This window comes from Madurella fahalii (genome assembly GCF_045866475.1).
Source record: "Madurella fahalii IFM 68171 DNA, scaffold_5, whole genome shotgun sequence".
Taxonomy (NCBI): Eukaryota; Fungi; Ascomycota; class Sordariomycetes; order Sordariales; genus Madurella; species Madurella fahalii.
The window spans coordinates 4,639,355-4,654,312 of record NW_027263975.1 but is presented as its reverse complement, the minus strand read 5'-3'; the positions used below and the strand labels follow the sequence as shown (position 1 = coordinate 4,654,312).

Below are 14,958 nucleotides of genomic sequence, written 5' to 3'. Positions count from 1 at the left end.
GTAATGTCAAAGGGACTGGAGCCGCGCTCCCCCGCGCCTTGCTCCGTGGCCATCTTAACCCAGATCAGTTTGTATCCGTTCGCGAATCGGGGATGGCGAACGGTGCCCCGCCCTGGAGCCCACCATCCAAAAATTCGCTTTGATCAATTGTCACAAAAACGGGCGTGTCTCTAGCTGGCGCAGCTGGGCCAGCGCAGGGCGACAGCCGTTTCCGAGACAATGCCCAAGCCTTGGACGTCAGGACGCAGCGACCCGGGAAGCGGACAAAGAACAAGCAAAGCTGGGTCTTCGCATGGCACCCCAACCCGCCGTCGGCACGAGTCAGCGGCGGGGGCCAGTCACGAGCCGCCCTCGCCTTCCAATCACGCCCCGTCGCGAATTGGAAGCCTGCGAATCAGTGTGGGGTGCCGACAGTGGGCCAGGAACCTGCCAAGGACCAAGAATTTTTTCCCTTAGCGTGCTGAGGGAAGCTGAGATAGTGCCCCAGGCCATGCTGCAACTGCTGGACCCGATGCAGTGAGCGCTAGCATAGAGGCAGCAAGGACCACCATCGCTCCGGTCTGGCTAGCCGAAAAAAAAAAATTAATAAAATAAAAAATGGAAAGCCCGCGCCCTCGGTCGAGGTACTTCTCGGGTACTTTGATGTTGCCATCCGGGCGTTTGCCAAGCCCCCTGTCTAGCGCGCTTTTCACCCGGCCAAACCAGCCACCTGCGTGCTCAACCATCCACCCAGGCAGGTCACTCGCAGGTCACCCGTTCCGTTCTTCCTCCGGCCTGCTTGCCCGTGCGGAATCCGTGCCAGCTGCTGGCGCTATCCCTTCCTCCCTGACTCTGCCCTTCTCCCTCCCTGCTTCGCTTATTCCGCCCCTTCTCCTCCTCTTCCCACTTCCATCATTGTTCTTTGAAAGCCACTGGGCAGACGTATTCTCTGGTGTTGTTGGAGAGGAAGTCGGAAACGAAGCCGGAAGTACGGTCGAGGTTGTCGGTTGTCGGTCGAAGAATCAGCTATTTGTCGGAAGGTTTGAAGGCCCGCTCTTGGTTTTGCTTCTTTTTATATTTTTTATTTTTACGCTTTGCCGAAAGGTTAGTCCACAACTCCGCGCCCGCCACAATCCTCGGCTCCTTGCGCCTTCGCGGACACGTTTGCATACGCTCGCGCATCCATGGCTGCCGCATCATGACACTTGCGCCCACAGGACACGGCAATGGCAGAGGGTGCGGGATTATGGGTGACACGAGGGACAAAGTTCAGTTGCATGGTTATTGGACGGCCGGGCCATAATGCTCGCGGTGTCTCCCATGCCAGACGCCGCCTGCCGCCCGCACCGCCGGTCGATGACCTTTTAGCCAAAGCAGTCCCGGTACTGCGCGTTGCTTTCACGAACATCGTGCCGCCGCCGGAGAACAGTTGAGGAGACCCGGGAGCCGCCGGCTCGCACAGCGGCGCTCCCCAGTGGAGACCTCACCACCACGCACTAAGAAGTTCGGCGCCATATTCTGTCCAAAGGCCAAACGGGGATCATGATCAAGCCGTCTGTCGGAACCACCCGGGCGTACAAAAACGGATCAGCCACTCAACGCGTTGCGCAAATACCCGTGTGGCGCTTGCAAACGTGTCAGCGACGTCACGGGGAGCGACGGCCTGTCGCGACGGTTCGCTAACGTCCACCCAGATACCTATTGTCCACCATGTCGTCCGTTTCACGTCGAGCATGCTACAAGTGCGGTGAGCTCGGCCATCATGCCGATGTTTGTGCCTCGCCGCACCGGCTCTGCTACAACTGTATGAATCCTAATCCTTGACTTGCTAACCAATACATCGCTTTGCTAACCTTGGGAATAATAGGCAAGCAGCCAAGTGAGGACATGTGCCACCCCACGCTCTCCGACGACTGATTCTGACTCGGAAACAGACCACGAATCGAACGAATGCCCTATGCCCCGCACCACCAAGGCGAAGCAGTGCTACCACTGCCAAGGACTTGGACATGTCCAGGCAGAGTGCCCTACCCTCCGCCTGAGCGGCGCCGGCGCTGGTAACCGGTGTTACAACTGCGACAGCGTCGGCCACTTGGCTGTAAGCCCGCGCCCTTCCGGCAGAGATGCTGATCATGTTGTAACGTCATGCTGACTTGACTCCAGCGCAACTGCCCTAACCCCCCCTCCTCCGCGCTCCGAGGCGGTGTTGTTGGTCGCGGCGGCTACGGGCAGGCACGGGGCGGGTTCGCTGGCGGACCGCGTCACGCAACCTGCTACAAGTGCGGCGGGCCTAACCACTTTGCCCGCGATTGCCAGGCGCAGGCTATGAAGTGCTACGCTTGTGGCAAGCTGGGTCACATCTCTCGCGACTGCACGGCGCCCAACGGCGGCCCGCTCAACACGGCCGGCAAGACGTGCTACCAGTGCGGCGAGGCCGGCCATATCTCGCGTGACTGCACCAAGAAGAACGGCACCAACGGCGAGATGCAGCCCGATGTCGACATAAACGGCGCCCAGGCGATGGCTCCGCAGCCCGTGTCCCCTGTTCCCCCTGTGGCATAGGCTGCTTTTCATACTGCGGGAAGTCAGCCGAGTTCGGCTTTTTCGGCAATGCGCGACTTCTAGTCCACGTCTCCTTTGATCTTCCCCGCTTCTTACTATGGGCAAGGCACGACACGACTCGGGTTTTCCACGGCGTTCTCGGTTCTGGCTCTTATAACGACTGGGCTCATGTTTACTCTTGACTGGACAAACGATGGAATGGAACAAAGAAAAAAAAAAAAAAACATACTCATGTCTCTCTTGGCAACGCATTCTCTTCGATTGTGGGACTCTGGCTTAACGAGTAACAACACGGTTTTCGTGGTTGTATCTCTCGGCCTCGTCTTCAATTTTTTCCCCTTTTTTATTTTCAGTTTTTTCTTCTTTCTTTTCTCTCCATCATTGCCTCCCTACCTAGACGGCTATTGGAAACGAGCAACTTCAGAGATACCCCCTGTACGGAATGTTCGGAATGGTTGTTGAGGCCCTGCGAGGCGGCACTGGGTAACAAAGCGACAAGGTGCTCTCGTTGCGCACGTTCAGCACCCGGCCGAGACCGGTTTGACGCCAGGCGGCAGGGCGAGGCCAGATCGGAAGGGGCTTGATCAGGAAGGGCGCGGTGATTCGATTCTTTTTCAAGCTGTGGACGAATGGTACGGCGATGTATTGGAGCGGAAAATACATCTAGACTCGCAAATTGAGGAGTGTTTGGGCTTGTGTGTGGCGTTTGAAAAAAAAAAAAAAAAAAAAGAAGAAGTAAAAAACCACATTGACCGGCCGCCAGTATTTCAACCAGTGGCATATATGTGACTCCGGTCCACCCGGGCGTCGACGGCGCGCGGCTGAGGATAAAGCTATGGCACGGTGTCGGCTCAAGACTTACGAGCGTAAGTCAAAGTAAACCAACTTAAGGATGAGCTGGCGTGAGCAATTCGGTGCCCATTGTCTCGTATCGGCATGTTGCGATTTCCAGACGATTCTATGAGCCCTATCTCCCCTGCTGCCTCAATCGATGTCAACTACGGCGTCTCTTATTCACCTCAGCTCAAGCTCTACTTCGCGTCATAAGCCACTGCATCGCACAAGGACAACTCGGTTCTACTCAATGCGGGAGAGCCACCTGTGCCCCTGAATGAAAGGCTATCCTCTACATATCTTGCAAACCGCAATCCAATACCTAGGCTGGTATGATTGTTTCCGATGATTAGTACCATCTAGCAAGAGATTTATGATCGTGCACTGTTGATATTTTGGCTATACAATATATAAATATATATACACTAATTATTCCCCTAACCATGCCTCAAACCAAGGCCACGTTTGCCGCCGGGGCCGCCTCAGGTCTTGCGGCAGAGCCTCCCGTTCTGCGTCGGGAACCAGGGGAGCTGGTCCGTGATGTACCAGTCCTCGGAGCCGACCGCGGTCGGGGCGTAGAGCAGGCTCGTCGGGTCGTACTTCTGCTTGAGCTTGCGCAGCTCGGGGTAGTGCTCGCCGTAGAAGGCCGCCTGGATGTCGGGCTCGTTGATGTCGGCCTCGGACATGTACGCCCCGGAGCCCGGCGTGACGGCGCGCCACCGCTCCATCCAGTCCGTCGTCAGCGTCTCCAGCGCCTGCTGGATGTGCGCGTCGGTCGAGTCGACGGGCCACGCAGCCGCGAGGATGAAGAAGGCCGTCGCCTCGCGCCAGGCCCGGTGCACCGCGTTGGTCTGGTTGACGGCCGGGTTCGGGGCGGCGCGGATCGCGTGCCCGATGAGGATCCCGCCGCCTTCGATAGCATGGCGGACCGCGGCGAGCGTCGCGGGCAGCTTGGAGGGCGTGAAGTTTTCTCTGGGGAAGAGGCGCGACGCGGCGTGTGAGTCGGGCAGACCGACGCGCTCCGGTAGCGGGAAGGTGCCCGTGTAGGCCGAGTAATAGCTTGGGTACTCGGTGAAGACGGGCGTGATGGAGATGCCGAGGCCGGCGAGGTTGTCGAGGAAGGGGTTCACGAGGGGGGTGAATTGCGCTTGGGTCATGTTGTTGGCCCACATAGGCATCATTTGGAACATGTACTGACCCGGGCCTATGGGGCTGACGATGAAGTAGCCGTAGACCCCGGCTGAGGTGAAGGTCTCAAAATGGCTCATATAGGCTCCCAGTGCGGCAAAGAAGGTGTCGACGGAGACATCCGGGCCCGTGGTGAATGAAAAGGCCAGGGTTGTGACGGGGATCTGGGGATAGGCCGCGATGGTCACTGAGGTCACTACGCCAAAAGTGCCTGTTTGTCCAGAGTTAATCATCATTGAATAATGGCATGGGAAGTGCGCTTTTGGGAAACTCACTGCCACCACCGCCACGAAGAGCCCAATACAGATCCGGATTGGATTGCTCGTTGACGCTGACGAATCGCCCGTTGGGCAGCACAACCTCCAGTGACAGAACCTAAATCATGTTAAATCAGTCGGAGCTCTTGGCGTGAGCCATATTAAGATGTCATAGGGGTCAAAATACCTGGTCTGCTCCCATGCCCCAGACTGACGCAACGGGCGAATGGCCACCTCCCGCGATGTATCCGCCGGCAAGGCCTACAGTCTAAGGGGTTGTCAGCCGCGCAGTCCCAAGATTCCGGTTTCATGAAACGCACCCGGCACTCGCCACCAACAACGGTAACGTTGTTCCGTTCCGCAGCACGGTACACATCGGCGGTCTCGACACCGCTACCTAGCCTGAAGGCGGGGCCTTGGTATCCGCCGCAGTTGTGGTCGGCTAAAAACTCAATGTCTTTGAGGTTGTGTGTCCAGATAGACAGAGCACCAGCGCCGATAGACTTGTCAGCAAAGTCATGGCCCGTGTTCTTCACGACGAGGCGGACATTGGTGTTGCGAGCAAAGTTCAGGGCCAGTTGGATGTGCCGGACCTTGGTGACCGCAACCGAATACGAGGCGTATCCGCCCAGCGTGCAGTTGCTGCTGTCCGGGTCATCTGTCGGCATGCACGTCCGGCCCTGGAAGATGGGGAACATGGCCGACGTCGGGTCATCGACGTGGAAGTGTGGGCTCAGCCAATTGTCCCTCACATGTTGGCATGCAACGGGGTCGTACTGGGGCCAGTTGCTGTAGCACGGCGCGGCAAGGGGGACCGTCTTGATCAGAGCCCCGTCGAGTGTCGTGTTAAAGCTGTCCCAGACGGACTGGGACGGCCACGAGGCATCGCCGGGGAAGGCTTTGCATATAGGGGGGCGGGATTCGGAGACGGCGGCGGCATCGTCACCAAAACCGAACAGCGAGGCATCGCTGTTGGCAATGGCAGCGTCCGTCAACTGGTCGTTCTCCCAGTCGAAACGGGATGTGCAAGTTGATTTTATGGCTGCTGCAGTTGTCTGGCGGGAGAGCACAGCCAAGATGGCTGTGATAGCCGTGGACCGAAGCGCGGCTGGGGCCATTTTCGGCGCCTTTCAAGTTCCTTGACTGCCAAAGAGTTGTCAAGTGGAAGGAAGAAACTTGACAAGAACTCTCAACAATGGACAACGGTGAAGATAGCATCGTATTTATGCCTATGTTTGAGGGAGGGGAAGACGAATTGGTATCCCGGGAATACGGCTGCGCTAGCCCAGGGCCCCCGGATGAGTAAAATTGTCAAGGCATGGTGTTGAAGAACCAACTAGACTGTAAATGCTCCCCAAGCCCCTGTCGGCTCCCCTTTTCCACGCAGCCCTCCGCGGGGTCGAAGGTCAAGGGCCAATCGGGTTCTCCCAAAGCTATGTCGCCTCGATGCGACAGCAGCAGTGTCCTGGCCCGGGTTGAGGGATCATGATCCAATACAATGCAGCTCATCCCCAACTGGAAGACCGAAGTGGTGGCACCTGCAGCAACAGCGTACCTATGCACTTGGGATGTGTAACTCGAATTCCGTCTTGATAGTAGCACCGCGTTGGCAGGTATAGCCTACTTACTAGTATCCCGTCCGGCCGGATGCTATCACTGCGTAAAACCGGAGGAATGGTCCTGGGGGGGGCCTGTAGCACGGTGGCACAGCTCGGCGGTGGCCACCAACTGATATTGATGCGGTCCGAATGCGTAATGGGACGAGGCTTGCACGCAACGGCATCAACTCCGCTGGATAGTAGTGTATCATGCAAGGGCCGTATGGTCGGTAATTGGGCTTCCCCCAACTTACCGTCGCCAAGAACAAGGCCATCAAGCCCGTCAGCAAGTGAAGCCCCTGCGATATGTGGTAGGTTCAGCCTCAATCCTCCGGTGTTTGGGAGTGACACAACATACCGCTGCCACAAAGGATGGGGGCCCGACCGCGCACGGTGGCCAGCCCAGGCCAATATCAAGGAATTGCACAATGGTTATATGGCCGGTTAACCGTGCAACGAGGTCCACCATCGCAGCGCTGGCTTAGACCTGGCCGGCGGGCGACCGGTCTGCGAGAGACCCAAGCAGCCCTCGCAAACTTAGGTAGACTCCACTTTCACCTCCGGTGAGGATATATCCAGCAACACTCATCCGGTGCCGCAACGAACCGACGTCCCGCCTCGGTAGGTAAGCGAGAGCGGGATACTACTGAATAGTACTCACCCGCAACCAACATCCCCGCCGGACTTCCGTGACCCCTCGAACCCCGCCAACCCCGCGCCCTGGGCTAGCAGCGCCTCGCCCGCCCATACGACGCTGACATCCGGCAGCGGTTTTCTTCTCTGCGAGCGGGATACGCCTGCAAGCACAACCAGCACATCCAGCGCCGCCAGCGCGTGGGTCGAGTACGCGTAGCTCGTCGTCACGATCGGCCAGTTCAGTGCTTTGGATGCGTACTGCTCAAAGAGTGACCCGCTGCCGTTGGAAGTGAAGACGAAGACGAAGAGAATAGCAAGGGAGAATTGTAGTTCGCGGATAAAGTTTGAGATAGGCGCGGTGCATACCGGCCGAGATGGCTCGGATTGCCCAGCGCAGTGTTAGTATAGCGAGGGTTGGGCAATTGCAAGGTCGTCGGAGTTGTCATTTGTAAAGGGCGCGAGATTTTACTTTCTAAGTGTCTCGGGCATACCGAGTGTGAGCGGGACAGCGAGGGTGAGTGAGGGGTTGAATTTGAGAGGCAGCCAGAGTTCTTCTGCGAGGAGCCGGGACTCGATCGAGGCCATGACGATACTACTGACTATAACGCCGGCGCCGATGATATATAAGATGGCTGCTCTACAGCTCAGCTAGCATTGTGCCGGGGATATCTGGTGGAAGTAGCGAAGACGTTTGCTTCACTGTTAACGGTAAGGAATGTAAAACCTCACACATGGCACTTACAGACGCCAAACGTCCAGAACAACGACAGACGTGGAAGACGCTGGTGTATCGCGGCTTACTTGCCGAATCGAAATTACTCCGCAAGAATCACGGCATAATTATATCTCGAGGAGTTTGAAATCCCCAATCTCGGGACTACTGTCCTCCTTATTGTTGCCCATATAGGCATTGGAAAAATGATTCATAAGCAATCCTCAGCTCACAGGGCAAGAAACCGCGGATAAGTAGTAACATCGCACCTGGTGCAGAGCTATGCCCTGTATTTTTCCTGTACGTCCTCCAAACCGAGGCGAATGGGCAGCTCAGGCCGGCTAGTGATGAAGATCCTCAAACGTGCGGAGCGGAGCGCCTTTGCTTGAGCTAGCAGGGAGATATGTCGTTCACGTCGTCTTCTCCGTCACACTCGTCGAGAGCGTCAACGACGATCACAATTGCCCCAGCGCATTGAACGCGGCCAAGAGACTGCAGGATCAGCTTTTGGGGCGGTACCTACTACGCTATAGACAAGGTTATCTAGTACAACGGTTGTGGCTGTATCAATGTTTATAACCCTAGCGCCGTTTATGCTACTTACGAAAGTGTAACACCATGACCAGATTATCAATATCTATACCGATGACTGCGGCAAATTCTACCCCGTATACGGAACTGTGAGTTTGGGCTGGACGGCTAGTTGTACATAGAAAGCGTACTGACGGCTTTTAGTGCTAGAAATGCGCCCGCGAGGTCTACGTTAAGGGATTTACCGCTCGCAAGAGAGGTGAGGTTGTCGGCATCATCAAGGCCGACGGGGACAAGGCTACCCTACGCAATGTCTGTACCGACTCCAGGACGCCGTGCCAAAACTACAACGGCCCTGGCTGCAAGGACGGCTCCTGCTAAGCGGTGGTGTACGGACATCTGTACTGCTCGGGTCCTCAAGTCGCTGTCTACCCGCTATGTATACGGTAAAGATATCAAAGAAGAAGAGCCATTTTACAACGTTATACCAACATTGGAACCAATCAAAATTGAAAGCGTATATAGCAGAGGATATCTCGGTTTGCTCCCTCTAATCAGGACTCAAGCGTAGTGTCCAGCCCCGGCACGGACAGGACTGCTCGTGAGACTGAATTCGCGCCTCTGCACGCTCCATGCATGGCCACGTGATGGCGTGAAACTATTGGCATCACAAGTTGATTGCTTCCGATGGCCGAAGGTATGGTTCTTGCCAATGGTTGCTCGAAATGAAACCAGCTGATGGTGCCAACAGTTTGCCCACACCGAATCAAGCAGAGAAGAACGCGTAGCAGTCTCGAGTGGTCGTTTTGCATCCTTCATCAAGTTTTCTTCGGGAAATTACAATTTCTGTACCAATACTAGTCTGATAGATGCAGACCCTAAGCAAGTCCCCAGTTCTCCTTCAGAGTTAAACTACCGGTAGCCCACTGTCAACCGCCCTCCAACCCTTGTCATCATCCAAACCGACCACAATATCTCATCAATGAGGTTGCATATTGGGACCCTGTCCTTGCAGCTCGGACACGTATGCCCCCGGCCGATCATGAGGTAGAGTGATCTCCATCTGCTGGTGCTGATGCAGCTGCTCCGAGTAATGTTCGGAGACGGGCGATAGCTGAGTCACCTGAGGCTGTGGCTGGAGATCCTTGTTGCCGCCGTCGCTGTCGACGCCGAGGGCCGTTATGCTCGGGTCGCGGGTGTGGTGGCTCCAACTCCCAAAGGACAGGTGCCCTGGGTACGGCCCGTACTGAGCAGTCTGCGGGCTGGCAAAGACTTGCTGCGACTGCTGCTGCTGCTGTTGCATCTGTCTGTGGCGGTTCTCTCGCCCGGCTTTTATGCACAGCCAGGCGATGAAGGCCGCTGAGATGGCGATGATGGCCACGCCGCCCACTGTGGCCCCGACGATGGGGCCGACTGGTAGTCCTGGCTCAGTGTCGGGCGCTGGAGTGGGTGTGGGTGTGGGGGTTGATGAGGTTGTGACGGGAGGCGGCGGGGTGGGTGTTGTGGTGTCTGTGTCCACTGGTGTGGTCGAGTTTGTTGAGGTGTCGGTCAGCTGGCCGTAAACGGGGATGAAAGTCTGATATGGGAAACAGCCCAATAACGACAAACTTGGCTTGTCGACAAGGGGAATCCCAAGACAGTAGGGATTGAATGATTCGGTGCTGCGGCCGTGCGAAGACCAGTTAGCGCCGAGTTGTCAGCAGCTCCACAGGCCTCTCCTTACCAGCATAGTGTTGACGAGCCTAGACTACTGCATAGGCCGCTGCTGTATGCCGTGTAGTCGAGACAGGCCGTTGGTAAATAGCACTCGGCTGTGTCGGTTGTACAGCAGCGGAAGACGCCGGCTCTCGTGTTGGTGCTACACGTATATCCAGGATCGCAGGTGAGGGCGCCGACTACGTGGGCAAACAGAGATGCTGTCAGTAACGCTCGTTATATTCGGATTCCAGGAGTAGGGGAACGCACGCTCAGCGCCATACATGTAAGCGCAGGTGTTGGTGTCGTCGCGTTTCCGAAGCTCTGGAAGCTCGGGTCCGGCCGTCGGCAACAGGCTCAGGGCGGAACCGGAATGCGGAATCAGGCCGGCATGGGTCCGCCGGGCCGTCTGCGAGAAGCGCAAGCCATTAACATGCGCCGCCAGGGGCGCGAGCACCAAGAATGCAACCAGCGCTTTCACGGCGGCATAGTAAACCACACCCATAATTGTCAAGTAATCGTCGACTCTAGACTAGGAGAACGGAGACGAGGGGAACGAACATCACCTAAATGTCTAGTCCGGACGGAAAATAATCGCTCTTTTGTGTCGAAGCTGGCCCGCCGCCCGATCAGCCCAACCAGACTGTTTCTGGGAGCGAGGCGGCAGCCACCGCAGTCGGTCCGCCAGTCCTACGCCGGCCATTGGTTCATATTTGGGGCGTGATACGATGCTAGGGACCCGATTGTGACGGAGCACAACATAATTGTCGGCAATTGGAGGTATGATGGAACTATCGTCTTGGCATATCTCAGCCCATGTGCAAAGCCGCAAAGCTGCGCTTGAGCAAACAACTCGGGGGAAAAAAACTTTCGGTTGTTCTACGGCTGTTTGTCACACATCATAATATTTACACCAAGTACTGTTTACTTGAGGCACAGATGAGTATCACTGCGTCTATACTGGGGGTTATTGTAGACGAGACTATTCGCGAAGGTGCTGTACAATACGGCTATTACTACGAGTACCTATGTAGTGTCTAGTTAGAGAATGACCGGTACTCTGTTGTAATATCTGATAAGTGGCTATCGTATTAGCCTTGCTTCTATCGGCTGATGCCGTAGCGCAAAACAAGTATTACAAACTTGTCTATAATAAATCAATACACTACTAGTATTTAGGATGGGTTGTAGACTTTAAATTTGACTCTCAATTTAGTACGTACTACGAGAAGATCTCCTATAACCAAGTACCTAGCATTTGTAGATATGAGCTTTATAGCAAGCTGCCTTGCATAGTTATGAGATATATATAATGAGTTAGGGGAAACTGTCCGCAGAGGACAGGGTCCCTCTGATCAGAGGGCCACACTAACTGGGTGGCGCTCCGGGAGCTGGAACTTGCCGTGGACCCATCTTTCTTTTGCACCATAAGTAGGACCGTCCTGGCCGTTGCTCCTTAGACAGGACAATCAACTCAGTACTCTTTTCCGCACTTGTTATGAGCTCAATTGACGAGCTTATTTTGCGTGCAAAGCGATCTCCTTCTGATTGGAGTTCTATCTACACATGTTGTTTTAATCTTGTGCAGGCTACAGGGACCCCAATTTGTTGTAGTGTCGCCTGGCTTATCTTGTCTATTTTGTCTTTGTGGTATTTGGCCGCCTTTGCCCTCCCCCTTGTTTTGATGGGTATGTGGGTGTAGATGTATGTTTCTGCACTATTTTATTAGTTGCAAAAAGTTAGTGTCCGCCCTTTGCCCAACCCGTTTCCCCCATTTTCCTTTTCCCCGCGTGATTTCATAGACGGTAGACGACGCTGACAAGGATGTACGCATAATAGCTACGTCTGGCTCATCCCCAGATATACGCTGAATGTGGAAGAGGCCTGTACATCGTTCGAGTTCAAATCCAAGGCCATAGCAACTCGCATGAATGATCTCGCCAGCGGCGTAGGCGGTACGTTCCCGTTACCTAATTCCCATCTGCGGCCCGAGAGAGTCCAAGAAGATCACCAAGTTGGCGTTGATCCGGCAGAATCACTACGATGATCCTCAAGTTCCGAGGGCTAAGCTGGGAAAACACTGGTAGGTAACACAAGCTGATGGTCGATATCTAGACTCAGATCGGCCTTTGGTGCCTAGTACTAAAGCCATCGTCTCGTAGGTCGGGCGCAACTTTCGATATAAATGGCGGTCGCAAAGGAACCTATCTATAGCTTGCATGGGAACTCCACTGAGCTTACGGCTTAGCACCTGGAGCTAGACTGGGGGAAAGATATCTGAGCATGGTCTCCGCCATTCAACATCGTCTTGGAGTTCTTGTTATTGGTCTCAGTCTCAACATCTCGACAAGGACAATCACAAACATCCTGCGGCCAATAGGGATATCTGTAGGATGCAGGCACGGCGGCAGCTAACCGTGCCGAGGGTCAGCACAATCGGGAAGAAGGAAGAGACATGATTGTATTTGCAGAATGTCATGCCCACTGGAGGAGCCACCAACCGAAGAGTTAGGGGCTCCACTCAAGTTTTCTGATCCAAGCACAATAATACATGATGCGGTCTCGCTGATAGGCATGGATGCGAGAGGCTGATGACACGTACCATTTAAAATGATGTAGAAATACTAGGCCTGCTTAAGGAGTATAATGCTACTATACGACTACAAAAGAGGACATGATAAAGATTAACATGTAAGCGACTAAGGGTGAGCAGGTGATAGCCTGGTGAGCCCTGGGCGTACAAAAGAGCCTTCGCTTAGGGGAACTAAGCCTAAGGAAGTGAGCCAAAGTTTCTTTAATACAATTGTGACCCTTGCGGCAAGCCCTCACCGGGTGACCAGCGACCTGACACCCCGAGCACAGGTTTTCGACCTACCATACCCCTACAAAGTTGTATATAACATCCTCTAATCTAATCAGCGACGCTCGACCTAAGATTCACTTTCCCTCATAGAGGACTACACTCGGAGTTCATATCCTTTTAAAGGGCTTCAAGCTTCAAAAAATAATACTCTACACCAATGCTAACCCAGCAAGACAAGAAAAACCAGTTACAGTCACAATAAGTCCCGTCGATCTAGTGTAGCTCGCGGCGGAAGGAGGGAATTCACCATCCGGCTCACGACTGTCCATTGTAAGGTTATTCGGGGCCAGACATATAACCTGTGCCTGCCACTGGTCCGAGGCCGCCACACGAGCCGTGATGAGCATCGAGATGGGCTGGCGGACGCGCAAATCATAGACCTCAAAGGAGTCCCGGTCGGGATCCGAGGCAGCAGGTACGTGTCGGTGAAACCGTCGTAAGTCAGATAGTCGGTGGGTAGGTCAACGTGCGGGACAGAACCGACTGTACAAGGTGAATCTGAAAAGTTGGATGGGGCCCCTTTTGCACAGTGAAAATCTGGGTTAGCGGATGGATGTCAAGAAGTGGATTAAGCAGCACATGGCTATGGAGGGTAGGTATATGGAACACACCTCGGCCGACACTGATGCGCCATCCACATTGCTCCTCGATGTCGGCCTGAGGGCAGCGTTCTTCGGTTGGCGGTGGCGTGTTCCGTAGAGCCTGAAGGCACTTGTCACTCAACACGCCGCTGCAAGAGCCTGATCCGTCTCCTGACGTTTTGTTCTGGCCTGGCATCAGGTACATGCAGAACCTCGTGTCGTTGCCCTGACGAGTCCCAATGAGAGACTCGGGCACGCTTAGGAAGACGTTCAACTCCTGTGCTGTGACCCAGGGTCCAAAGTTGATATTGTCGCCTCGACGGTCCGTCAGTGAATACGAAAGGTACCAGCTTCCCCCCTGCTGCTCGTCTTCGCCCCCTTCGGCATCTCCTCCCAGACCTAGACTGAATGATGCACTGCCAGTTGAGTTGAAAGATGTGTTATCATCTGCAATGTCTTGGATCGGTCGAGGGCAGTCTTCAAAAGATGATTGGGCGGCGGCAAGGGAAGCACCGTTGAGAATTGTGCTAGCGGCAATAAGCCACTTTGTTGTGATGTTCATGGCGGCGTGGTGTAGTGTTGGCTAGAATAACAAAGAGTCGTGGGTCATCTCTCTATCTCCCCTCACACGCTTCGAAGGAGCGGCCAAGACGATGTTTTGCCAGGGGGACATGAGGTATGATAGAAAAACGTGCAGTACATTGGGGAAAATAACCGATGGTGATAGTTGAACACAGGCACAGGGCCTTCAAGGTCGCATGCTCCATGCCCCCTGTGTCGTCATACCAAACCGTCAGGCCGCCTTTTCATTGGCCAAGGGTACCCAGCCGAACCAACCTGTGAAATGCGACCGAGAAGGAAGTTCGGCGCCGAGACGCGGCGAGCGCGCGCTTGGGGCGGTGAGTATAGCCATCAAGGTCCTCAGGGCGGCATAGTTCCCTTGGACTACCTCATCTGAGCCTCATTCTGGCGAATTGCCTTGGTCTATCCATCTACTTGAACGCAGATCATTGAATAATGTAACCGTTTCCAAATTGCTATATCCGGCACAACCGACCAGTTCTCCTCGCAACTGTCCGAACAACCAGGCTTACAACCCTGCAAACCATCAAGGCGCCATGCTGCGTCAAACTTTGGTCTACACACGAGGCTCCAAACCGTCATAGGAACTGTTACACCGTCCGAGTTACGCCCGAATACGTTGGGACTCTTGGCAAACACCGACATCTTCGACTTCTACATCGTAAGGTAGCATTTCAACACCAACATGAGTTTCCAGGCTACAGTCATCGAGCCAGTAGCGCCATACTATTTCCACAATTCAACCATGTCACGGTTCCCCGGCACGGTTTTCCATGGGTCTACCCAAAAAAGGAGGAAGGCACTGTTAACTGAGCTGAGCTGGTTTTACTTGCAGTTCTTTCCTCTTTACGGATCAAACTATGACAAAAGGAATCATGGAGGATTTCTTCGTGTCGCCGGCAGAGGACGGTTTGTTGGTTGTGCTCACTGCATCCTCGTG

At 54.7% G+C, this 14,958-nt stretch overlaps 5 protein-coding genes across 5 annotated transcripts; 1 reads left to right on the top strand and 4 right to left on the bottom strand.

Annotated features, from left to right (window-relative positions):
• Positions 1-1,689: 1,689 nt before the first annotated feature.
• On the top strand, positions 1,690-2,541 carry GIS2 (gig suppressor; the record flags this gene model as incomplete). Its single annotated transcript, XM_071065382.1, has 4 exons — positions 1,690-1,783; positions 1,847-1,858; positions 1,914-2,077; positions 2,143-2,541. 4 exons carry the CDS (start codon positions 1,690-1,692, stop codon positions 2,539-2,541), a joined length of 669 nt encoding a protein of 222 aa, XP_070921483.1.
• A 1,316-nt stretch (positions 2,542-3,857) lies between these two features.
• Positions 3,858-5,938, bottom strand: MFIFM68171_09962 (uncharacterized protein; the record flags this gene model as incomplete). The annotated part of the gene is made up of 4 exons (XM_071065381.1): positions 3,858-4,774; positions 4,839-4,938; positions 5,008-5,088; positions 5,141-5,938. 4 exons carry the CDS (start codon positions 5,936-5,938, stop codon positions 3,858-3,860), a joined length of 1,896 nt encoding a protein of 631 aa, XP_070921482.1.
• A 1,137-nt stretch (positions 5,939-7,075) lies between these two features.
• MFIFM68171_09961 (uncharacterized protein) lies at positions 7,076-7,639 on the bottom strand (the record flags this gene model as incomplete). The annotated part of the gene is made up of 2 exons (XM_071065380.1): positions 7,076-7,432; positions 7,562-7,639. The coding sequence occupies 2 exons, from the start codon at positions 7,637-7,639 to the stop codon at positions 7,076-7,078; spliced, it is 435 nt and encodes a 144-aa protein (XP_070921481.1).
• Positions 7,640-9,276: 1,637 nt separating this feature from the next.
• On the bottom strand, positions 9,277-10,497 carry MFIFM68171_09960 (uncharacterized protein; the record flags this gene model as incomplete). The annotated part of the gene is made up of 2 exons (XM_071065379.1): positions 9,277-9,710; positions 10,263-10,497. The coding sequence occupies 2 exons, from the start codon at positions 10,495-10,497 to the stop codon at positions 9,277-9,279; spliced, it is 669 nt and encodes a 222-aa protein (XP_070921480.1).
• A 2,551-nt stretch (positions 10,498-13,048) lies between these two features.
• Positions 13,049-13,998, bottom strand: MFIFM68171_09959 (uncharacterized protein; the record flags this gene model as incomplete). The annotated part of the gene is made up of 2 exons (XM_071065378.1): positions 13,049-13,374; positions 13,467-13,998. The coding sequence occupies 2 exons, from the start codon at positions 13,996-13,998 to the stop codon at positions 13,049-13,051; spliced, it is 858 nt and encodes a 285-aa protein (XP_070921479.1).
• Between the last annotated feature and the right edge of the window lie 960 nt (positions 13,999-14,958).